This window comes from Panthera tigris, chromosome B2, assembly GCF_018350195.1.
Source record: "Panthera tigris isolate Pti1 chromosome B2, P.tigris_Pti1_mat1.1, whole genome shotgun sequence".
Classification (NCBI taxonomy): Eukaryota; Metazoa; Chordata; class Mammalia; order Carnivora; family Felidae; genus Panthera; species Panthera tigris.
The window spans coordinates 46,924,285-46,949,711 of record NC_056664.1 but is presented as its reverse complement, the minus strand read 5'-3'; the positions used below and the strand labels follow the sequence as shown (position 1 = coordinate 46,949,711).

Here is a 25,427-nt window from a genome sequence, read left to right as displayed (position 1 = left end):
AGGAACAGATACTGTTATTTGTCTAATGGAAACTGTTTTAGATGTAATGTACAATCTCAGGGAAAAAAAACCTTAAAAAGGATCAAGTGATTTATAGCCTCTGAGAGACATATAAATGTCTTCCCAGATTTAGACCTTATCCTGTTCTCAAGTGTATCTGAAATAGAAACTTTTATTCTTTTTTCAAAGAAAAAATAAAATAAAATAAAAAACTAAGCAGAAAAGGTGTTTTTTGTTTTTGTTTTTGTTTTTTGCCATAAGTAAAAATATCCACAGCATATTACCTTTCCAGGAAAACTACATTGGTTGAAGGTAATTAAATTTGAAATGTGTCCATCAAGCTAAAGTGAATTGTTAACCTGAGACTAAAAGGAAAAAGAAGGGAGGAGGAAGCTTGCTTACCAATATAAGATAAATTTAAAGAGATTTTCTTCTGCAAACCCACATTCATACATATTATAACACATAGTATCATTATACCTAGGAAAATAGAGGGATTTTTACGTTGTTGTAAACAGGATGCGCTCATCAGCCTCAGGAGCCTCTTCTCTTTGTAGCTTATCAGAAAATCCCTAAGTCAAAATTACTATTTTTCACTTCTTAGTTCTATCACTTACTATTTGAGCAAGAGTATTTGAGGCAGGTATTTAGCCTCCCTGAGCCCCAGATTTTTCATTACAGGATGGGGTAATAGTTGCCATTATAGGGTTTAATCCCTAGTGTTACTAGGATTAAATATTGGTATAAATGCACGTGTACATCCAATTGGTTTAGAAGAGTGCCTGGCACACAGGACACATCAATAAACGCCATTTTTGTCATTGCTATTATCGTTATATAGCCCTGTTTCCCCATTTGAAAAACCTACCTTAATTTTAAGGTCTTCTTTAGGGCTGGAAATGGGATGAAATTGACTAAGGCACATTTACTTCTATTAAAAAATGAAATTGTTGGCCGGGTCGCAGCAGCTCGGGAGGCGGCAGGAGCGACAGCGGCCAGGCAGCCCAGCTTCGCGAAGGCTCTGGGCGTGCCGGCGGCCCACAGGCACCTGCACGCACGGGCCGCGCCACCAGGATGCCCAGGAGGAAGGTCAATTCCCCCGAGGGGGCGGGAAAGGAGGAGCCCAAGAGGAGGTCGGCATGGTTGTCAGTTGCAAAACCTAGGGCTGCAAGAGTTGAAGCCAAAAAAGGCGGGAAAGGATAAATCTTGAGACAAAAAAGTGCAAAGAGGAAAAGGGGAGCAAAGGGAAAACAGGTTAAAGTGGCTCAGCAAGAAACAAAATGACTTACCTGCAGAAAACGGAGAAACTAAAAATGAGAGTCCAGCCTCTGATGAGGGAGGAGAGAAAAAAGCCAAGTCTGATTATCAGATCCCATGTCTTATCAGTGGCCACTGTCTCCCTTCCTGTACAGATCACAGGAATACTTTCATCAACTATTTTGTAAATCCAAGTTTTTTAGTAGCTCTAGAAACTACTAAAATATATATATATATATATATATATATATATATATTTTTTTTTTTTTTTTTTTTTAAGTATTTTTTTAAGTATTAAGAAGGAGGGAATCCCAACTTAGCCCATTTTTTAAGTGTAAATGCTTTTTTTTTTTTTTTTTTTGCAGTGAAGTCATTTGCTGGTTGTTTATTTTTTGGTACAACCAGGAAATAGTGGGATATTGAATATGGGAGGCTCTGATTGTCTTGGGTTTCAGCTTAACATTCCATAGATGGGGTAGTTTTTATATACTACAAAAACAAGCATCCTAAATGGCAATTTGGAGTCAGTCATGCATTTAATATGTCTTGAACATTTTAAATTATACTTCTATTACCATGTTGTTTTTGGTAGAATTGTTTCCTAAAGAAAGCCACTCCTTGATCTTGGCTCTCCCCGTCAGGATTTTGTGAATTCCGTAACATTCTTGGTCATAGTAGTCCAGTTTCCTAGTAACTTTGTTAATGTGCTGTGCAAGATTAAAAATTTGAGTATGTAGTATATCAAATTGTGAATTAATGGGACTTAACAATGTAACAGCATATCAATATTTGAAGATATTGGTACTTGATATACTGTTAAGGAAAGTTTGGCTCCAAATTTTAAGCTGGAGGGTCACTGGCATAACTTAGAAAAGAATCACAAGTACATGATTTTTTAGATTTTCGGTACATACATTCAGAAGTGTATACAAGTTGAATTGTCGGTACTGATCCTCAGAACAAGCAATAAAAACTGAAATATGAAAGAAAAAAATGAAATTGTCTATAGTAGTTTTATTGAATTTTGAAAATGTCATCTCTTCATCTTCCTCTTTGTCCAATTTTAGCAGCTATCAACCCATCTTTGGATATAGTTGCTACACAATTTCATAGCCTTGATAACAGCAGGTCACTTTAATGAGAGCAAACATCTAAGTCAAGATAAAGTGGTTGTATGTTGGTCTACTAGCAATGAAATACATTCAATGGCAGCAACTCTTAAGAAAAGCTGGTTAGAATACAAAAATGGCTCAAGTTACTTTGTACATGATGAAGCTCAAATGGGAAATTTGAACTTCTCTCTGCTCTTTTCCTTCTCTCCTCTCCCTTCCTCAAAGTTGAGTATTTCTTGACAATGAGTGAAACATGAGAGGATTTAGAAGACTTTTGTTTGAAAACTAAGCCAACCTGAACGATTTACATACTAATTTTGACAGGTGCACCTGCATTTATCTTTTGGTTGAGAATGCCAGGAAATTCTATCCAACCAAATAAAGAAAGTAAATCCTATAATTTTAGGTTCCAGTGCAGGTGAGTCATATTTAAACAACACTTGTTTGTTAAACATATGCCCAACTGAAAGTTGAGGAAAATAGAAGGGCTCCTATAAGATAGGAATTTTAAATGACAGTGCACTAAGTTCTGCCACATATCTGTATAGGCTACCCATTCACCTTCCAAATCATAGTTTACCTTGCTTCTTTTATGCTATATATGAACACTATCTGCCATTCCAAAATATATATGTTTTAGCCTTGAAAGTTTGTGGCAAGTGGCACTCTCCACTTGTGGAGAGGAAGTGTTCCATAGCTGTCATGGTCTGTGCATATGAAAACTTACCTGAGTGAGGATACTACATAGGACAGTCATCTGAATTATTGGGACCCCACACAGTTAAATTTTACTTTTATTTGGGTCTGTGATTAACTCTTGAATTCGTCACAAAGGGTATACCAAAATTTAGTCTTCGAAGAAAATATTGTGTATGTTTTCGATTGCCTGCCACGTGCCAGAAGATACTGTAGACCTCTCAAAATTAGATCACATACTTTTCAAAGCTGTAAGAGGGTAATATGACCAGTTCATGCATGGTGAAGAACTGATTACTCAGTAAAAATGGTGAATAAAAATTCCAGCAGACATGCAATAACCTTGAATGGATGCTCTGAGATAAATAGCAGACATTTAATTAACTCGTCTTTCCCATCAAAAGCTATTATAAACATCGTGATTAATGAGAAAGATCTGTAAGTTGGGGCTCTATTTGTCACTCTAAAAACAAAAGTTCCAAGTTTCCAAGTGAGGGGCTTTACAGATTTTGTATTACCTTGCACTTTTAGTTCCTTTGCCTGGCACTTAGCAGGCAGTCCCAAGTATAGCGAAATGTTTTCTTTAAACGCTGCACCGCAGGTTTCCTTTCTTGAAGACTTCCTCTAAGATCTATTAATGTTCTCCTTGACCATTATTTCCTAAAAGGATATTGCTTTTGACTCTTTCACTAAAGCTCCCTAGGGTTCCACATGACAGTGTGGTCTCCCTTACTGCAATGAGCTTTAGTTGGAACTTGTTTAACTAAGGTTGTGTTTCTGCCTGGAGGATATCAACACAGTTATGGCACCTTCTACCTTAACTGACAAGATCGTCTAGGCTAGAAAGAAAATTAATGAGAAATTGCAGTTATTTTAAAAAATTTTTTTACTGTTTATTTATTTTCGACAAAGAGAAAAAAACAGAGCATGAGTGGGAAAGGGGCAGAGAGAGGGAGACACAGAATGTGAAGCAGGCTCCAGCCTCTGAACTGTCAGCACAGAGCCCTATGTGGGGCTCAAAGTCATGAGCTGTGAGATTATGACCTGAGCCAAAGTCGGACACTGAAACAACTGAGCCATCCAGGTGCCCCAAGAAATTACATTTATTTGTTATTTTATTTTACAAATAAATAAAAGCAAATCAGACAATATACTGTAGTGTACAGAAAAGACTTTTAATATATTCAAATGATAATTTACTCATATATATATATATATATATATATATATATATATATATACACACACACACACACATATACTTACTACAATGAGAAAAGGTTTATAGAAAGGGTTTTTTGTTTGATTTTTCTTTTAAGGGATAAATGTGCTTAGGTTTCTTTTAGATAAAGTATGCTTTGATGACAGTGGAAAATATTCGACATCTAGTCAATAACCCAACCAAAGAAATATGGTCATGCTACCTCCAAAGGCAAAGACACCTGGCAAATCTTAATTATGCCACAAAACTCCAGGGAGTTATGTAAAAGAATTAAGGCATTTGGGGATTTCTCAAGTTCCAGATAACCACACAGAAAATGCAAGTCATGAGCTAAAGGATAATAATGCTAGCAAACAATTGTGTTTCTATGTACCAGCTACTACACACACCTTATATATGACAGTACCACATTTCCACTGCACTAGCCAATAAATGAGTTCAATTCAGTCACTGTAAATCATTAGATTGTGACTGTTCCTTGTTTCATGGCTTCAGGCAAATAACCAGAGATACAGCAACAGAAATGTGAGTTCCCAGTTTTGGCAACTACTCAAAACAGTTTTTAGGACATTAGATGCTAACAGATCTATAAGGCTAATTTTAAGTGTGCATTGGAAATACATCCTGAAGAAGACTCACCCTCTGCAATATCATCACAAGTAACAGTTTTATAAATTCATAGACATTAAATTAATATGGACCAGTCTAAAAAAAAAAAAAACCTCATTAAGAGGCATCCAGTCTCTTATAGGCTTCTTCAATGAAAGTTAACATATTTTTCATCTGGGATGAATTATGGAGAACATCCAAGTCCTTCAGAAGAGCATTATGGTTTGGAATTAACGTCAGAATTTCTTTCTGTGGGTATAACAGAATTAGTTTAAAATTAAAAAAAAAAATTGAGATATAATTGACATAGAACATTAATTTCAGGTATACAACACAATGATGTAGTATTTATATATTCTGCAAAACGATCACCACAATGAGTCTAGTTAACAATTATCACCATACATAGCTACAAATTCTTCCTGTGATGTGAACTTCTAAGATTTACTCTCTTAGCAACTTTCAAATATACAGTACAGTATTATTGACTAGTTACTGTGTTCTACATTATATCCTCACATTGATTTCATAACTGGAAGTTTATACTTTTTGACCATATTCACCCATATAATTAGTTTTTAATCTTTTATTATAAGAAATGTCAAATGTATGTTAGAGAAAATGGTACAAAGCCTCATATATCCATCATCCAAACTTCAGTACTCATCAACTTATTTCTGCTCTTTCAAATTTGTATTATTCTGTTTTCCCTCTGCCCATTTCCTCTCCTTTCACCCTAAATGGATTATACATAAGCCTATTTTAAATTGTTATTTTTTAAAGTTTATTTATTTTGAGAGAGAGAGAGGGAATGAGCATGAGTGGGGAGGGGCAGAGAAAGAGGGAGAGAAAGAGTCCCAAGCAGGCTCCGCCCTGACAGGGGGCTTGATCTCACAAATCATGAGATCATGACCCGAGCTGAAATCAAGAATTGGATACTTAACCGACTGAGTCACCCAGGTGCCCTATTATAAACATTTACACTATAATACCTACTGGGAAACTGTGAAGGCAGATACCAGCGTATAGTCGGCTACAAATAACACAGCACTATTTTATGAAGAGTTATAGGCCATTTTTAGAAGCATAAACTCAACTATTGGAATTTACTTCCAGAAATCTATCCTACACTTATGACCACACAAATATGTAAAGATGTATGTATAAGGGTGTACTGAGCAAATAATTGCAAATAGTTTTCATTTTAGTAATTCACAAATTATGGAATGGTATATTCATATAATGGGATGTTATAAAGCTATTGACAAGAATGAGACAGATCTACAAGACGCTCACAAAGAAAGATGTTCAAACCATTTTGTCAAATGAGAAAAATGTTTACTAAAAACTTATGTATTTCATTTGTTTAAAAAAAAGAAAAGGATATTATGGTTTTATATATGCAATTCATAACTGGTGACATAGTTGATATGGTAAATTGGCATTTACCTGAAGTGTGGGAGCTTTGAGACTCTTCTGAGAAAGTTCTGGAAGACAGAGTACCCCACTATCTATCTGAAACATCTAAAGTTGAAAAAGAAAGCTACAGATTATTTCAAAAGGCTGATTTCTCTCTTCTTACATTCAAAAGTTGTCTTGGTGGAAAGTAAGCATTAAAACTTTTATCCACACTCTAGCAATACATTATTAAGCAATTACCTGTTTTACTTTCTCTTCCTCTTCTTCCACCTCACTTGTCAGAATTTGAATTTTGTTCTTTAGGCTGTGAATACTCCCAGTCATTGACTCTATGGTCTCTAGTATTTTATCTATTTCCTCCTGAGTCCGAAATAAAAAGTTAATATTTTAAACTGAATATATTATTAATTGAAACCCAAATAGGTATTGATATACATATACATATTTTAAAAAAATATCTCATACACTGAAACACTTTTGGAAGAAACCGGTATATTTCTTTTTTTTTCTTTCAAAAAGTAGACTTCCTAGAAACTAATTTACCAATATAATAATGCATTGTAAGGAAATTTAATTTCCCTGGAACAAGGAGATATATATACCCCATGTACAAGAGTATTTCCTCAAAAACTAGGCAAAACTGCTACAATCAGAGATCCTGGAAGATCCGTGCAAATGTGGCAGAGCCCCAGGACTGATGGCCTAAAAATCTGTGCTTTGCCTGTTCATCTCTATCCCCACCACACAAACCTGGCAATCACTCATCTTTCTATTCTCCAGTTTTCCCACTTCTGGAGCACTGTCATGTTATATAGTTGCAATAATACAGTATGTGTAGCCTTTTCAGTTTGGTTTCTTTTATAATATGCATTTAAGGTTCCTCCATGTCTCATTAGGGCTTAATAGCTCATTTCTTTTTAGTGGTGAATAATATTGTCTGATGTGCCACAGTTTATCTATTTGCCTACTGAAGGACATCTTGGACTTTTCCAACTTTTGGCAATTATGAATAAAAGCTACCACAAACACCCATATGCAATATACCAAGGAGCGTGACTGCTGGATTGTGTGGTAAGAGTAGGTTTCATTTTGTTTAAGACGCTGCCAAACCGTATTCTCAAGTGCTGTACCATTTAGCATTCCCACCAGCTAGAGTTCTGTTGCTCCACATCCTTGTCTGCATTTATTGTTTTCCATGTTCTAGATTCTGGTCATTATAATAAGTGCATATGAAGGAAGTCTCTTTTCATCTCTTGTTTTCCACTCCAATTTTTTTGGTTACTTCCAGTTTACTTGTACTAGAAACTAGAGAGTTTGCTTTCTAGCATTTGCTGGTCAAGTTTCACCTGTTCCTCAGCCCTGAATTTCCTGTGACTTGGCTTTTGGATTTTGAAGAGTGCTGTCCAATACCACTATATGTAAGGTGCATGTATTCCCTTCCTGCCATAACAAACACAAACTTGGTGGCGTAAAACAGAAATTTATTCTCTCACAGTTCTTGAAGGCAGATGTCCAAAGCAAGGTGTTGGCAGGGCAGATTCCAGATCCCTCTGGAATATCTAAGGGAGAATCCTCTCTTGGTTCTTCTGGCTTCTATGGCTACAGCACTCCAATTTCTGCATTTTTTTTTTTTTTCCCACACAGACATTTCCTCCACGTCTCCGCATAAGGCCACTTTTGTCTCTTTACTAGACAACTGTCTTTGGATTGAGGGCCCACCCAAGATAATCCAGGATGATCTCGAGATCCTTAATTATATCTGGGAAGACTCTTTCCAAATAAGGTCACATTCGCAGGTTCCAGGGTTAGGACTTGGGCATCTCATTTTGGGGGCCACCATATGACCCAACCCAGAGGAAATGAATAACAGCACTGAATACAGAAAACAGTATTAATAGGACTACAAATTTCCATTGTAATTAAAAAATTATTTTGTTGCATTGCTTTGGTTATCTTCTTTGGGTATTCCTACCCTACCTATGCCATATCTTCTTTGCTGAGCTCTTACATTTGTCACTTTTTCTCAATACCTTTAAAAATTTCCATGTTTCTTTTTGATTCTTAAAATTTTATCTTTATTTTGTTTATTGTAAGCATTATCTGTTGTGTTTAATTCTCCTTCTAATTTAGTCTGTACACCTGAAAGGTTTCTTTCTTTTACTTACTTTTAATTCTTCCCTGAATTCTGTAGCTGCAGTTTTTGGTATCTCTAATCCTGATTAATCATTTTTTCCATACCCTCTATAGTTTTTCTGAATTTCTTTGTTTGCTTGACAATTAGGTTAGTGTTCATCTGTTTTGTGAATACATGTTTTTGGTATGCTTTTGTTATCTGTGGATTATTTTTTGTCCTTATTTGTATATTTTCTTATGTTAACTTTGGTTGTGAAATTCTATGGTTCTGTTCTTAGGCAGAGATCCACAGAGATTAAAACACTAAGGCCCAGCAGATCTTTTACCACCTTCTCAGAGTCACTCCAAGACTTTGCTGACTGCCTTTTCCCTAGTATCATCACGGAGTGAGAGAGCTCAATGAACACACTGTTGTTGCATGAATACAACTTGTTACTCGTCAGCTGATACAGGTTTTGGAAAGTCACCATCAAGAATAACTCTAGGCTACAGTGGGGAAAAGCAGCGGTTCTAAGACACACAGCGGAAAACTGATGGATACAGACAAAACCTACAAACTCCTAGTTCAAAGGCTCTATTATATCAATGAAGAACTCTTATACCAAAATGCCAACAGTGCTTCCATTGAGTAACTGAATATTAAGCAAGCAAAACCAAGACTGTTGTAATGTTGTGATATAAAAAATATGTATTTGGTCTTCATCCCTGGTTTCTGGCACAGAGCCTCTAAAATCCTTGTAATCTGCTGAGTGATTGGGGTGACAGTAGCATCTTTTCTATTCATAATAAGCCCCTTTCAACCTTACCTGAGTTTATGCTAATAATGAATGATTTAGAGAGGACAGAGTCTGGTTGCCAGAGCAACCCATCATGTCAGTACAGGGTTGGAACTTTTAGCCCCACTCCTCGATCTCCTGAGAAGGGGAAAGGGGCTGGAGATTCAGTTATGCTCACGTGATGAAGCTTCCATAAAAACTGTAAACACTGGGTTCAGAGAGCTTCTAGGTTAGCAAACACGTTGGGGTGCTGGGAGGGCAACAACCTTCCCCTATACCCTGCCCTATGTATCTCTTCCATTTAGCTGTTCTTGAATGTATCCTTTATAATGAACGGGTAATAGTAAGTAAAGTGACTTCCTGAATTCTGTAAGCTGTTCTAGCAAATTACTGAAAGTGAGGAGAGGGTCATGGCAATACCTGATTTGTACTTGGTTGGTCAGAAGTACAGGAGTGGATGGCAACTGTCATCTGAAGTGGGGGGCAGTCTTGTGATACTGAGCCCTTAACCTGTGGGGTCTGTACTAATTTCAGATAGTGTCAGAATTGAATGAAATTGTAGGACACCTAGTTGGTGTCTGCAGAGAACTGGAAAAGTGCTTCGTGGAAAACCCACGCATTTGGTGTCAGGGGTGCTGAGTACAGAGAAAACAGTTTTTTCCATTTAACTCTATTTACCCTTTTGGCATATGGAGGTCCAGTTTTTGCTGTAAAACAGAAATGCTTCTAAGTATTATAAAAATCACAGTATCATTTACTATGTTTGATCACTTTCAAGTGGTTTATGCAAATATTAAATGTTAAGATAACATTTGCCATCATTTACTTTAAAATCACCTTAAAAAAAAAAAAGTCAAACTCACAAAAAAGAGTAACAAAGTGGTTACCAGGGCCTGGGGGGATGGAGGAAATGGGGAGAGGTTAGTAAAGGGTACAAATTTTCAGCTATAAGATGAATGAGGTGTGACGACCTAGTGTGAAACAAGGTGATTATAACTGACAACACCATACTGTACACTTAAAATTTGCTGAGAGAACTTAAATGTTCTTACCACACACAAAATAAAAAAATCATGTGAGGTGATGATGTGTGAATTTACCAGATGAGGGAATGAATGCTTTCACAAAGTGTACATATATCAAGTCACTACAATGTACGCTTCAAATATCTTAAGATTATAGGCCAAGAAAGCTGAAATTAAAAAAATAACCTGTATAAATGTCATCCAGGTGCTCATTACATGGTGGAACTGTATCAGTAGTGAAAATATACTCTTAAAAAGTAGTAACAGTGGGATAAAAACTTGGTTATCATCTCACACCACGAAGGAAGTGGAGTTTCTATTTAAAACGTATATAATTCATTAATTTATAATATATGTAAATTATATACATTTCATTAATTTATAATATATGTAAATTTGTTGCTCAGAATCAAATCCATCCAATGTTGATTGTATGGAAAAACCAGAATAAAATGTGAATTCTGAATTATTAGAAATCCTTGGACATGCACATTCCTTGCATAAACTACCACCCAAACTGTATTTTCTGAATTGCTAACAAAGACCTATGTGCCATTACCCACGAACTGCTCTGAAGTGGCTAAGGGATATAACGTCTAACTATTTAATAAGCCCCCTAAGTTTGCTTTTCTTAAATGTTCAAATATCGACTAATTAAAAGTCTGAAGTTAATCATGATACCCAATGTTATCTCCCATTACCTTCTACAAGAAAATGATCAAGAATCAGAATTTGAAGTTGGGCTAAGGTCTACATCATAACTTGAAGCAATATGTGTAAGTTTTAGCTAAAAGTATTGGATGTCTCCATTTTTCACATTTGTAAAATGAGATCACATGGCATAGACCTCTTTAAGTCATTTTTAGAATTAAGGGATATAACTATAAGTGCCTAGAGTAGTGCCTAGAACATAGAGAGCCCTCATTACATGTTAGCTATAATGATAATAAACAACAATAATAATGATGACCATGCTCTTCTTGTCAATAAGTACCATATACAGAATGGAAAAACTAATATGTTTTGAAATTCTATAGCATTTAGTGATGACCTCCTGTAATTTGATAATCCAAAATAGTAGTTCAGTTAAAGTCAGATAAAAAAACAGAATTGCTAATCATTAATATATTAGAAGTACTTTTAACTTTAGAGGCCCAAAGTTTAGGCAAAGTTTCTGCTTTGACTAATAATAATAAAAATAATAATAATAATTTAATGAATTACTTGTTCTAATATCAGTATTCATTACTCAGAGAATATCATGATAATTAAAAAAATTTCTTGTTTTCTTCCCCTTTCTCCTAACTCTCTAATTACGGACTCCCTGTTCAAATATCATACCTGCAATAATGCCAGACCTTCTTCATTAGCTCTGTGCTCTGCCCTTTCCATTTTCAGTAGACTTGACACATTAGTTAAATCTTTCAGCTTTTTGGGGGGGACTTTAAGATTTTCACACAGTTGTAGCAATCTTAGGGATAAAATAAAAACATAATTATATTTACTTTTTTAGTACCATTATTTTTGGTTTTGTTCTGTTTGAAGTACTGTTGCCATCTCTTCTCTGACCTCATATTCCCAAGGGCTATAATATTCTTTTATTAACAGTGGCTAACATTAGCAGTGAGTCACCCATAAAAAGCCAAGACATCATCTTTAAACCTTTCAATTTATTAAGATTTATCTCAAATCATAGGGCACTTAAGCTGCTTCATAAAAGGAAAAAATTCTATTTTACATATTTAACAATTAATTGTATTATATACATTTATTTATACAATTTAATTTTTATACAATTTCATTTATACATATTTTAAAGTAAAACTTTCCTTGTATCTTCTGAAAGTGTTTCCTGGACTATTATAGCACATAATTCTATCGGTTATTGTGATTGTTGGATAAAAGATGGAACACTACTCTGTAAGTCATAATTATGACCCTGGATGCTATATTTCAGTTGTCTCAGACAATGTAACCAATGAAAAAGAACTTCTATATCAGTTACTCTAACAACGGCTTTGAAGATAAGTGAGTGCCATAGAGTTTAAGGCAAATAAAACATTAAGATTAAAGTGCTTTGTTCAGAGGCGCCTGGGTGGTTCAACTGGTTAAGTGTCTGACTTTGGCTCAGGTCATGATCTTGTGTTTCATGAGTTCGAGCCCAGTGTTACACTCTGTGCTGACAGCTCAGAGCCTGGAGCCTGCTCTGGATTCTGTGTCTACTTCTCTCTGACCTTCTCCCGCTATGTCTCTCTTTCTCTCAAAAATAAATAAACATTCAAAAAATAGAGTGCTTTGTCAAAAGTACTATCATCATAAATACTATTCAATATTAAAGTTAAGAAATCCTTTCTAAATATATAAAGGAAAAAAATTAAAGAACAAATTAAAAACAAAAAGATAAAAAAACAAATTAAAAACAGAAAAAAATTAACAAAACAAGGCTAAGAAAGCCTCCTTCAAACCAGGTTGATTAGATCACCAATAGAAACTAACCTATTACTACCCTCACTTGTAGCAGGGAGCAATACAGCTTTCCTAGATTTGATTCTTGAATTCGAGGAAGAAATCAAGGAGGAAAATCTAAATTTGGTTGCTTTTACCTAGCAGCAGCATTTTGGCATTCTCCAAAACCCTACAACTTGAGATTTGTAGGGTTTTAACAAGAGTGGAAACCAAAACTCATCTTCCAAAAAATACCAGATAAGAACGGTAAACTGTTAACTTCGAATTGCTCAACATGAAGGGAGTTAAAATTGACAAAATATTTTTTCAAATCCCAATACAAAACAATGAACTGTAGAAGTAGGCATTTTGTGATTTTCAGACTCTTCTTAATAAATTCTCTTAACTTCAGAATTGCATGCAGCAGCAGTTTAGAATATACATTTCCAAATTGTTCATCTTCTTAAAACAATAGAAGCAAAAACAACAACAACGAAAACCCAGTATGAAAGAAAAACTTTATATCCCACAAATGTCTGTTCTGGTAACATAGGAACAGATCAGATTTTTACTAATTATGTTCTAACAATTTTCTATTGCATAACTATATTACCTTTTCTTTAGATAGTTAAGATGATACTGAACTTGTTCATGTTCTCTAATATTGTTACTCAAAATTGTTCTGGAAAAGAAAAAAGATATTGAATAAGTAGTAGTTTGAAATACAACTAATACAATGTTTACTTTTTTCTCTCTGATTTCTTTCATGTGTCTCTTACTAGCCAGGAAGAATCAATCACTTTTTATTTTATGTTAAATACATTTTAAGCAGAGATAGAATCAAAATTCTTTTTATTACATTTTATTATTGTAATTAATTTAGATGAGTTCAGTTTCTTGATGGCAGAATCCATCTTTATATCCCCTTTAGCATGATGGTAGCTTACATATAGTGCCAATTCAACTCAACTTCTTCCTAAATATCCCTAGTGAGGGAACAACTTTAAAGTTTACAAATAGCAAGTTATGCCACATAGGCTTTGTTTTTCTTTCTTTGATGGAATGATAAGCTTCTGAAATTAATAAAGACTTCTTGCTTAAGGCTAATAGCATCACAAGACATTACGTGTATCTTCTTCTGAAAGAGAAAAATACCCTACCACCATAAAACAAATAATGACAGTTAAAAGGATACCGTTTGTAGGAAACATTTGAGTACAAATCAGGAGTGAAAAAATTTCATACTTACATTATTACTGATTCCATCATAGCTTGTAAATGCTCTCTGCTCCTCTTTGAAAGAGGCTGCCAGGTTTTTCTCTTGTTGAATGCTACCTTTACCCGTTTTAGATTAGTATGCTCTGTTTGTCCTGTTACTGGTGAGAAAAGAGACTCTGGTCAATCTCAAAGTTTTATGTTTTTACTTAGGAAGAGTTTCAAGTATAAATTTACTTTAAAAAGCTAATAGAATTACAAGAACCAAAATATTATAAAACTGCAGGAATCGTTTAACTTCTTTTTTATTGCACAGCCATAATATGTCAAGTGTCAAATATGAATATGCTGTCTATTATTATGTTAGCTAAAATATTAGTAGCTGACATTGCAGATGCAAACCCAAGACAATTCTAAATGAAGAACCAGGCTACACTTATTAGGATTCAATATAAAAGTCTGGTTCCCAGAAATGATATAAATTAAAGAGCTTCATTGAGAAGACTAGAAAGCTATTTCTACCAAATGTTGAATGGCAACTGGAACAAAATATTCAGGGTCTCCTAGGTTGTTGATGTTGTTCTACTTATAAGGGATAAACAAAGGAGATATGCTACTGGCTCCTCTGAAGATTAGTTCTGGAGAGAAGGGAGATAAAATAATTATAATTAGAAGTATGCAAAACATTACAAAAGAAAAAGTTCTATGTACTATGTGCACTACAGTAATATAAAACCAGAGGACCTAGTTTGGTCTTGGTGAGAAGACGGAGGGAATTCCTCAAAGAAGTGATGCTTAAGTAAAGATGACTGCTCCAAACTAATTTACTCCAAACAAAATTGGACAGTAGCTCCAAACTAATCTATACAATGGTGGTAGGACAGAAGCATATCTGTTTTAAAGAGAAATCAGTAGAGAAATCACGTGTCTCCATGTCACAAATCAGTAATAATTCAGACTATGGGACACCGGTTTTTTCTAGTTCCTATCAATTTAGAATCCTACACAATATTTTGCTAGAGGTGGTAAGTAAAATTTCAGTTGAAGAAAATAACTGACTAACAAGTACTACTTATTCTTGCAAAAATGAGAATGCAGCTGTTTATCACTATCTTTTCCAGAACTCATAAACAAGATGCTGAGAATTTTTTCATGAATACAGATAGTATTGAGACCGACAGACAAGTTAAATAAGCTAGAGAAAATAAATACCTTCAGAAGGCAGATGCTTTGGATTTTTATTTTTTGCTGTGTTTCTAACCTAAAGGAAAAAACACATGCACACATAATTAAGCATCAGGTAAAAAGATAGCGTTTTTGATATATATTTGTCATGTACGTCGAAGAGTATCCATATATCTTCCGACAAGATGGAAAAAAGTAGATTGCCACTTCTGCAGAACAAGAGTGTGTATTTATCACAGGCAGCAGATATACTAAAGCAATTCCTGGACAATGGTGATAATGTACAGCAGAATTCCATACAATGTCAAAGAATGTTTTAAATAAATTGTTAGTCATTTTGCCTGTGAAATAGTGTTATATACTTCACCTACAAAAAAACATAGGGAAAAATACATTTTTAAAATTATTTTATAATAAAAATTTTGGAAGAGAGGGGCACAATGATGGTAGACAGAAGCTAATTTCTCCCAAAGTAATTTTTCTCTATGATTATAAATATATCTTCTCCTAACTCACAGATTTTCCTTTTAACATAGAATCTCTATACACTTTATTCCTAGTCTTCACATTTAAACCTTAGCAATGCCCCATTACCCCTTCCTGCAAATAATTCTCTGATCAATATCTTTGGAAATTGAAATACATAATTTTCATCTGAGAACTTTTACAAATCATATTGCAACAGCTCCCACATAATATGAATTACTACAATTTGTAGTAAAACTGCCCTTTAGTCTTCACATATTCCTTCACATAGAACAGATGATACTTTCAATCACAAAGTTCTAAATGATAAACTCAGTATTTTCATTACCTTTCTCTCTGGTAACTCCACTTCTTCATCATCAGTTTTTCGTTTTGGGTTTTTTTTTAACTGTTGAGATCTTTTCTTGGAAGCCCCTGCTTTGTTAGACATCTTGATTAAACAGAACAATCATAACAAAAAGTCTGGAAAGATAAAAGGACACAGAAAAGCTTAAGCCTACATAACAAATTTTGTTAAAAAGAGCTACCTATACATGTTCCAAATTTGCTTTAAAAAAATCGTAATGGGGGCGCCTGGGTGGCGCAGTCGGTTAAGCGTCCGACTTCAGCCAGGTCACGATCTCGCGGTCCGTGAGTTCGAGCCCCGCGTCAGGCTCTGGGCTGATGGCTCGGAGCCTGGAGCCTGTTTCCGATTCTGTGTCTCCCTCTCTCTCTGCCCCTCCCCCGTTCATGCTATGTCTCTCTCTGTCCCAAAAATAAATAAAAAACGTTGAAAAAAAAAATTAAAAAAAAAAATCGTAATGAAAGTTTTGGGACAGTATTGTTTTTAGAACATTTAAACATATTTCAAAACAAACATCAGTTATTATTAAAGTAAGTGTGTCTAATTCAATTTCATTCTTAAAAATATCTTCCATTTTTATGGCTTTACAAAATTATGTGAAAATGCTTTTGCATTTCTTACTTTATACTTCCTCAATACAGTAACATTATCTCCATGTTTAGATCCAAGAAAATGGAAATATAAGGTATTAAATTGTCTTACTCTAGTCACAGATATTCTCCATTCTCCTTATGAAAGGAGATAATCTTTAGGATCATATTATGAATCTATGTTGTGGAAATTCAGGTGGAAAATTCACTCATAAGGATTTAAGCTCTAACTCTGCCTGGGCTATTTGCCTTTTAAAAAAGCACAGAAGTATACTGATTACCCTGTCCTCCCACAAATTACAAACAGGCACAGAAGTGGATGAAGATGTCAATGACAACATTTAGAATGACTCCTTTTCCCTATCTACTAACTAGTAAGTCACCAAACTTTTCACTGTTAAAAGGAACAGAGGAATAGGATGTTTATTCTTGCATTAGACCATAAGGAGTAGGTAGCATAGAAGTTAGGTACAGTATACATGGAGGGGTGTGTGAATGTGTTTGCAGACATACCTGGGAGATATTGCAGGTTCTGTTCTAGACCACTGCAATAAAATGAATATTGCAATAAAGTGAGTCAAATGAAATTTTTGGTTTCATTTGGATGTAAAAGTTATGTTTACATTATACTGTAGTCTAGTAAGTGTGCAATAACATTATGTCTAAAAAAACAACCAATGTACATACCTTAATTAAAACATACTTTATGGCTGAAAAATGCTAACCATCATCTGAACATTCAGCAAGTCAATCACTGATCACCAAAACAAATATCATAATAGTGGAAAAGTTTGAAATATTCCAAGAATTCCCAAAATGTAACAGAGACAGGAAGTGAGCAAATGTTGTTGGAAAAATGGAGTCAAAAGACTTGCTGATGCAGGATTGCCAAACCTTCAATCTGTAAAGAACACAGTATCTGTGAAGTATGATAAAATGTGTGATAAAATGAGGTATACATATATGCGTGTGTATACATTACATATATATGTTTTCTAGGCATATACAGTTAGATATGTATCAGTCACCATTTAAAATTTTAGAGTTTAAATATACACGCAGATTGAGAGATAATAAAGGAGGTACTTCGGATAAATCTATTTCTTCAAATTTTAAAAGGTGGAGTTTCAAGCTTTTTTTCAGTAAGATTAACACAAATAGTGAGACATAATTAATTGAACAATCACCAACTACACTTGAGGACTACTTGTAAAATCGTTGACAAAAAGCCGTGGAAGTTAAAATACACTTTACCCTGCTCTTGAACAATGTGGTGATTTACACCTAGTCTCTCGTGTTATATTCCTGAGATGCCCGATTTTCTCAACTTGTCATCCATGCCCTTATACTTCCCCTACTTAAAAAAGCCAAACCACGTGAGAGTTTCACTTGTGGACCTCTCCTGGAAGGCTGCCATATATACAGCAGTACAGGTTGTTCACTGAAGAGTATCTGGGCGAGGGAGCAAGAGAGGGCTGGAATTTAGTACTCACTTCATCCGATAGGTCAAAAATGGTGCAAATTCCTTCTCACTCCAATTATTGAGAGATGGAGTCTATGTTCCCTTATCTTAAATCCTGGCATTCTACTGTTTGAACAATAGAATACGGTGGAAATGATTCTGTACCAGTCTCCTGGCCTAAACATGGAAAGAATAGCAGCTTCAACTTCATCATGTTTAGGATATTTGGTCTAGGAACCCAGCTACCATGCTATAAGGAAGGCTAACATGGGGAGGAACTGAAGCCCCAGGCAAAATCCCCAGCTGAACTCCCAACAAGCAGCCAGCACCAACTTGCCAGCCTGGCATGTACCTGAGCCAATCAATATGCCGCAGCTGATCCTGTATGGAAAAGATATGAGTCAGTCCTACCAAGTTGTTTCTGATCCCAAATTCTGGAACAAAATAAATTATTTTCTCAAGTTAAAAAAAAAAAAAAAATCCTTCCCCAATACCTAGCATACCACACCCAAACTCTTTACCATGCCATTTACAGTCCTGAACAATCTAGCCCTGCCTAGCTCCATATTTTTCTCCCACTACTCCTTGTAAGACTCTCTCTCTCTCTCTCTCTCTAGTACATTTGAGGATTTCCTGAACACACTTTGAGTATGCATGCACTATGCCCTCTACCTGAGCTGCTCGCTTGCCTCCGTCCACCCTCCCAGAGCATGAACCACCTGTTCTCCATGCCTCCTAACCACACCACTCCACTCTAAAAGTCTGTGGGCTCTTATGGTCTCTAACTTTCAGCTGGCACTTATGTATAGTTTGGTTCTGTTTATCAATTTTTCTTGATATTCTTTATTCAAGAACATACAATTTACTGCTACTCCAAATTTAACTCACAAACTGTGACAGTCCTTTTAAATATAGAAACTGACAGTATCCCTTTAGAAACTTTTATTGCAATTTGGCAACAATTTTATGTATGCTGAACTTGATTATAAAATAATTGGCTGTTTTTTCTTTTTAAATGTCATTTTCCCAGTAATTTATTAAAAACAAACAAACAAACAAACAAACACCACTTTCTTTTTTAGAGACGTTTTAGGTTCACAGCAAAATTAAGCAGCAAGTATGTAGAGTACCCATATACCCTCTGTAACCACTCACTACCCCCAGCCTCTTCCACTACCAACATCCCACACCTGAGTGGTACATTTGCTACAATTCATGAACTTCCACTGATATATCATATCACCCAAAGTTTACTAGCGTTCATTCTTGGTGTTATATACTCTACGGGTTTGACTAGTAATTAATTTTGGGTTGTACTGTACAAAAGAATCAGTTGTGACAGATTATAAATAAATAAATAAATAAATAAATAAATAAAAGTTGGTCTTTGACTACTGGCAAGAGGAGATGCACCATTTTCATCGGTACCTATTTGAGGCACTAAACCATAGCGCAAAAAGTTTCTCAACCTCCGCACTATCAACATTTTGGATGGTTAGGTAACTCTTTGTTGTGGGAGATGCATTGTAAGATGTTTAGCAGCAGTTATGGTCTCTACTTGCAAGCACCCTTTCTTTGCAGCCCCTCAAGTTGTGACAACTAAAACTGTCCCCTGGTGGGAATGGACATCAGCTTGAGAACCACTGCCAAGAGCAAGTCAGGGATAAGGATAAATGGCCTAGTTCCCAATCTTGACTCTGCCATTTAACTAGCTGTACAATTTTAGGCAAGTAAAGTTGTTCAATTTCCCCACTGGTAAAATGGGTTAAGGTTAAAAAGCACCAACATTAAAGGTTTTTGTGAAGCTAAAATTTTGTACAGAATACGTAAAATGCGTAGAACATAGTAAGAATTCAATAAAGAACTGTCATAATTTTCTATCACTTTTGGGCTAATTGTAAAGGAACTAGAATAGAAATTTTAATATAAATGTAAAAGGAATAGAATTTTGCCGTTTTAGATCCACAGGAAACCACAGCCTAGCGGTAGTGGGTAGAGACAGATATGAAAACAATTGCTATATAAAATTACATACCATGTGAAAAAGCTAGAAAAGACAAATAAGTGAATGACTCGAATTGATGTGTGTGGGGGTGGGGGAAGAATGCTACATGCTATGCAGAAAAAAAAAAGTAACATGTGAATTACATTTTGAAATATTTAGCCAGAAGGACCAGGAATGAAGTATTTGAGAGAAAACAGCAAAAGCCTGATGGCAGAACAGATTAAAAGAAACTGGTCTGTTCAGGGACAGGGAAAATGCAGCGATATTTTAATGTGTATGGGAGTAATGGACAGAAATAAGACTGAGTAATGGGACAGAAATAAGACTGGAACGGTGGTTTGCGGCCAGACACTATACTGCAGTAAAGAATTTACCCTTACTCTGTAGGAAACAGGGAGGCCTCCTACGCTGTCCTGTTTTCCTTATCGGTTTGCTGAAATTCGTGGAAACCAACTCTCAGTCTAGGGCTCTATATAGGCACAAAGGGCGAGCGCCAAGTCTGGCAAAACACAAAAATACTCTATGTTTACCTCCTGACAAATGCCTCGGGATATGCCTCGGGATAGCAACGCTGCCGACCGAAGTTACCTTAGTGCCCAAAGATACTAATCTCTACAGCTGCACTTCGCCCCAAGATGCGCCGCAGGATATTGTGGAAAACGAACGAGGAGGAAGATGAACTGGGGAAAGGAGGAACTGAGGAGCCAGGCGTGGCTTCACTCCGGCCTCGCAAGTCAAACAGTTCAATCCTTGGCCCCAAAAGTGATTTCCCTCTCACTGGAAAATCATCTCACGCTCCCGAAATACAAGCCGCGGAGACTGCCATAATCGCACTGGCCACAAAACTCATTCCGCAAGCTGGACGCACCCGCCGATAAAAAGCGTTCATTACTCACCAAAGGTGCCTACTGAATGCTCCAGGAGGCCAAGCTCTGAGCAATTGGCGCCAAAACCGTTGAGAATCAACAAGGCCCGGAAGTGGGCGGGTAGAAACCGGAAACCCGGGAGTAGAGAGGCGAGCATTCTAGCCCCCCCCCCAACGTCATCAGAGGCGCGCCCACGGGAGCGCGACGAGATTGGCTGCAGGGTGGGCGGTGTCCGCCTACACCCCCTGACTCCTCCAGCTGACTTTTGCGCAAGCTCCGTGAGGGGCTCAGCTGTGTGGATCTTTGACTTCAAGGGCTGGGTGGTCCGAAGCCCAGCCGCCGTCTCTCACAGCCGAGGTCTGAGACAGGCAGGCCGTGAGTAAGACTGTGTATTTAGGGATGTCACCTTTCACTGCCCTCCATTCTTCTGACTCCTCTCTCCCCATTTATCCTTGTCCTCTGAGCCTGTCCTTTTTCTCCTCCCGACTTCCTTATTTACCTTCCCACTGTGACGGCATCCCGCTCTCCCCTATCTTCTTGGGTTTAAAGTCTCGACCGACTTCTCTTCAGCGTGATCAGTGGGAATTCGGAGGTACTTCCGGAAAGAAGGTGTTAGTTCGCCTCGGGGGCCATGTCGCCATCTTCCCCCGGGTACCCCAAAACCCCGAGATGCCGCTAGGCAGAGGGCGCTTGCAAGATTGCAGAGGGGTGCGCGGGCGCCACAGCTGTCTCTCTTCTAGGCTGCAGCTCTTGTTACTGTGAGGTTGTTTGTAAAAGGTGGAGGACTGAAAGTGACTTTGTGTATACTTGTGGAGTTAAGGGTAAGAGGAGAAATAGGAAAGAGAGGTCTAAATTAGCATAAAATTATAGTTTACTAACTTGTTCTGTTTTATCTTGAAAGAGCAATCTTTGAGACGCTGGAAACCTTGGATAGTGTGTGTATGTGTGTAAAGTTTTAAATCACTTGATGATTTTCTCCCATCATTTTCTAATATTTAATGATATACTTATGCTAATATTAAATACAATTTGCATGCTGTGTCTTGTCATCTCCAACCCAAATTGGTTGAACATTGATTGAAGGTGGTTAGCCTTTCCTAAAGTATTAATGTGGAACCACATATTAACAGAACTTGAGAGTTATTTGATTCAGAACGGTAAGTATTTTACCCATATTTTGGGAGGGTCAGTAGGGATGGGCTTCATCATTACTCTTTAACATATTGTAATCATCAGTAACTTATATTTGTTTTACATGTTTTTTCTTTGGATCCTTGAAGCCTCTTTATGGCGAGAAAAGGTCAGAAGTCCTGTTGCCATCAGTAGTAGTTGTGATGTCTGTTTCCAGCCTTTGATTTTCTGGAATTTGCCATGTGATTTTCTGGAAGTCACTAAATAGAGGGCTCTTTCCTATCATTTGTCCAGGTTTGGAGAACCAGTATTTTAGGCAAATGAGTGTGATATATTTTGTCTACAATCTCATATCAGGCAGTTTTCAAATTACCTTTTATGTCATTGCTGTAATGTTTCAGTTATAAATTATTTCTCTCACCTATTTTTAAGCTAGTACATGTAGTTTATGCTTGCATTATGCTTGCAAGAAGATGGATGACAAGGACCCCATGGATATAATAGAGTAAAAATCATAGTAGCTTTAAAAGAATAAAGGGAATTGTTTTGTTGTATTTCTTTTTACATTTTGTTCTGTGTACTTTGTACCCAGTTGAACATGCTGCATTTACAATGTTTTATCCTGATTCTTTCACTTAATACTTTTTTTTAAAAGATTTTTTTTAATGTTTATTTATTTTTGAGAGACAGAACGTGAGTGGGGGAGGAGCAGAGAGAGAGGGAGACGCAGAATCCAAAGCAGGCTCCATCCAGACTCTGAGCTGTCAGCACAGAACCCCATGCAGGGCTCGAATTCATGAACCGTGAGATCATGACCTGAGCCAAGTCAGACGCTTAACCAACTGAGCCACCCAGGCACCCCTCACTTAATACTTTTTGAGCCTGTCTCCTTTTTAAAGAAACTGCATAACATATTTTAAATTTGACTTATGTATAATAGTATATTACGTATATATAAGTGCATATAATTGTACAATTTGATGAATTTCCACAAACCGAATACATCTATATAATCAGCATTCAGAGCAAGACCATCACCCCAAAGCACCTCTTTTGTTTGCTTTCTGCACTAGCTGCCATGAGTAACCACTCTTCTGACTTCTGACATTAAAAATTGGTTTTCTCCATTTTCTTTTTTTTTTTTTTCAACGTTTTTTATTTATTTTTGGGACAGAGAGAGACAGAGCATGAACGGGGGAGGGTCAGAGAGAGAGGGAGACACAGAATCGGAAACAGGCTCCAGGCTCCGAGCCATCAGCCCAGAGCCTGACGCGGGGCTCGAACTCACGGACCGCGAGATCGTGACCTGAGCTGAAGTCGGACGCTTAACCGACTGCGCCACCCAGGCGCCCCGTTTTTCTAAATATATTTTAATAGCTATGTAAAATTCTATCACTTGTATATACTATTATTCACTTATTCCTACATTGTTAGACATTGAAGATGTTTCTAAATTTTCTTTATTACAAATAAAACTATAGGAAACATGCATTTTTATATGGTAACTTTCCTAAGAGTGTTGTTCCTCAGTGGAATGGCATAATCAGTCCTGACACTTTTTGTGCATATTGCCAATTTGCTTTCCAAAGTAATTAAAGCAGTTTATATTCCCACCAGTGGTTTTTCTTTTGTTTCACAACCCTCTAACAAATGTTGAGTATTCTTATTTTCCTTTAAGGTTCATTAAATTGATAGGTAAGAGATGGTATAGAAAATAGAGTTTTAAGTTCACTTTACTTGTTACTTTATACATTATAGAGCATGATGAATATATTAATAACATTTGCATCCCCAAACCTTTTAAAATACTAGGCTCTATATGTTGAAGCTGTATGACTCTAGCAAGTATTTACGTAATTCAGATGAACAGTGGAATTTTGATCCAATTTCTTTACTCATTTATTTCTCTGGATCTTAATTTCTATGTGTAAAATGGTGAAATCAGACTTAGTCACTTAGTGTAAGACTGTGCTAGTTATTAGGAATATACAGCTCTAATGTTGGGTCAGTTAATAAATTAGCAGAGAAATATGTATATATGTGTATAATTTTATACACCTTAATATATTTTATATAAAAGTTAAAAACGGTACTTTAATATGTTGTAGTGTGGGAGATGACAGATGTCTAAAGAGAGAAACAGTGCTGTGGTATGGAATACTGAAGAGGTCATTTAGCCCAGCATGTGAGTTCAGGGAAAATCTTTGAATATATTATTTAAATGCTAGGACTTTGAAACCTAGTGCTGCCTAGGTTTAAATGCTGGCTCTTCTGTGTCTCAGTTTTCTCATCTGTAAAATGGGGATAACATTAGTACCTATCTTGGTGGTGTTGTGAGGATGAAAATTGCTACTCTGTGCAAAGCCCTTGTAGCAGTGCCTGGCATGTAGAAAGCCCTGCGTATTGGAGATGATGCCTTAGCCAGATTAGCCAAAGAAGAACATTCTAGGTAGATGGAAGAGCAAGAGCAAATCACGGAACTTTGATACAAGCAGGGAGCTATAGGTTATCCAGTATTTCTGGAAGAGTGATGAGTCTGAGAAGTAAGCAGTGATCAGGGCATAGAGACCTTGAATGCCTATTTCTCTTGTTCTCCACTATTATCTCCAGCACCCAACACAATGAGTGTCATAAAGTAGATGTGAAAAATGTTTTCAATGGAGAAATAAGGAGGCTGTATGTTATCCTCTAAATAATGCAGAACCTTTGAAAAATCCTAAGTGAAGTGTGACATGACCATATTTGCATTGGTGTCAGTGTGTAGAATGGACTAGAGACCCTAAGACTGGCCAGTAAAACCAGCTAACAAAGTATTGAGTTAGAAGACTAGAACAATGATAGTAATTGTGGAGAAAAAGATCCAACGTTACGAATTATCAGGTATAGGAAGCAGGAAAGAAGAGATGAAATCATACTAAAATGCCTTTTTTTCCCTTCTCACCAATAGTTCCCATTTGGCTTTTGTAAACACATATATACTGTACTTCTTTTTCTAGGCCAGTTCGTGTTCCTTTTAGGTGTTCTCCATGCTCCATCATGTTGAGGGCTAAGACTTGGCTTCTTTTGCTTTCACCTCATCACCTGAAGCAGCTCAAAGAGTCATCAGGATCCAGGCTTATATGGCGGAGACTTCTGCACCAGCAACAACCCCTTCATCCAGAATGGGCTGCCCTGGCCAAAAAGCAGTTGAAAGGCAAAAACCCAGAAGACCTGATATGGCATACTCCAGAGGGGATCTCCATAAAACCCTTATATTCTAGCAGGGATACCAATGACTTACCTGAAGAACTTCCAGGAGTGAAGCCATTCACACGTGGACCGTATCCCACCATGTACACCTTTAGGCCCTGGACCATCCGCCAGTACGCTGGTTTTAGTACTGTGGAAGAAAGCAATAAGTTCTATAAAGACAATATTAAGGGTGAGATTTTTATGCAAAACATTATATTT

The 25,427-nt window shown here is 36.5% G+C and overlaps 2 protein-coding genes and 1 pseudogene across 13 annotated transcripts in view; 2 read left to right on the top strand and 1 right to left on the bottom strand.

The window, feature by feature from the left end:
- The first annotated feature begins 1,074 nt into the window (after positions 1 to 1,074).
- Positions 1,075 to 2,395, top strand: LOC102970780 (annotated as a pseudogene).
- A 1,892-nt stretch (positions 2,396 to 4,287) lies between these two features.
- CENPQ (centromere protein Q) lies at positions 4,288 to 20,965 on the bottom strand. Of its 7 annotated transcripts, XM_042986533.1 has the most exons (12): positions 20,877 to 20,959; positions 18,007 to 18,152; positions 17,201 to 17,414; positions 17,027 to 17,058; positions 15,909 to 16,042; positions 15,122 to 15,170; positions 13,944 to 14,070; positions 13,308 to 13,376; positions 11,591 to 11,720; positions 6,556 to 6,675; positions 6,346 to 6,420; positions 4,288 to 5,145 (listed from the first exon to the last, which is right to left on the bottom strand). In XM_042986533.1, the coding sequence occupies exons 5-12, from the start codon at positions 16,008 to 16,010 to the stop codon at positions 5,014 to 5,016; spliced, it is 804 nt and encodes a 267-aa protein (XP_042842467.1). In that variant the 5' UTR covers positions 16,011 to 16,042; positions 17,027 to 17,058; positions 17,201 to 17,414; positions 18,007 to 18,152; positions 20,877 to 20,959; the 3' UTR covers positions 4,288 to 5,013. The 7 variants fall into 7 exon arrangements, with proteins under 7 accessions (XP_042842467.1, XP_042842466.1, XP_042842469.1 ...); XM_042986532.1 differs by lacking the exon at positions 17,027 to 17,058; XM_042986535.1 differs by lacking the exon at positions 17,201 to 17,414.
- Positions 20,966 to 21,068: 103 nt separating this feature from the next.
- MMUT (methylmalonyl-CoA mutase) overlaps positions 21,069 to 25,427 on the top strand; it is a 36,087-nt gene continuing 31,728 nt past the window's right edge. The window contains exons 1-3 of one of the 6 annotated variants that reach the window (XM_042986526.1): positions 21,069 to 21,221; positions 24,086 to 24,162; positions 24,974 to 25,398. In XM_042986526.1, the coding sequence (XP_042842460.1) occupies positions 24,161 to 24,162; positions 24,974 to 25,398 (427 nt within the window). In that variant the 5' untranslated portion in view covers positions 21,069 to 21,221; positions 24,086 to 24,160. Of the gene's footprint in view, positions 21,226 to 21,251; positions 21,668 to 21,720; positions 22,004 to 24,085; positions 24,163 to 24,973; positions 25,399 to 25,427 lie in introns of those variants that run through there. The other 5 variants (XM_042986529.1, XM_007095502.3, XM_042986527.1 and 2 more) reach the window with 5 other exon arrangements.

Coding starts and splice junctions, on each gene's coding strand:
- CENPQ (XM_007095497.3), bottom strand. CDS start 16,010: ATGTCTAACAAAGCAGGGGCTTCCAAGAAAAGATCTCAACAGTTAAAA. Junction 15,171..15,908: donor TGGAGTTACCAGAGAGAAAG/GTAATGAAAATA, acceptor TTTTTCCTTTAG/GTTAGAAACACAGCAAAAAA. Junction 14,071..15,121: donor AAAGCATCTGCCTTCTGAAG/GTATTTATTTTC, acceptor TTTTCTCACCAG/TAACAGGACAAACAGAGCAT.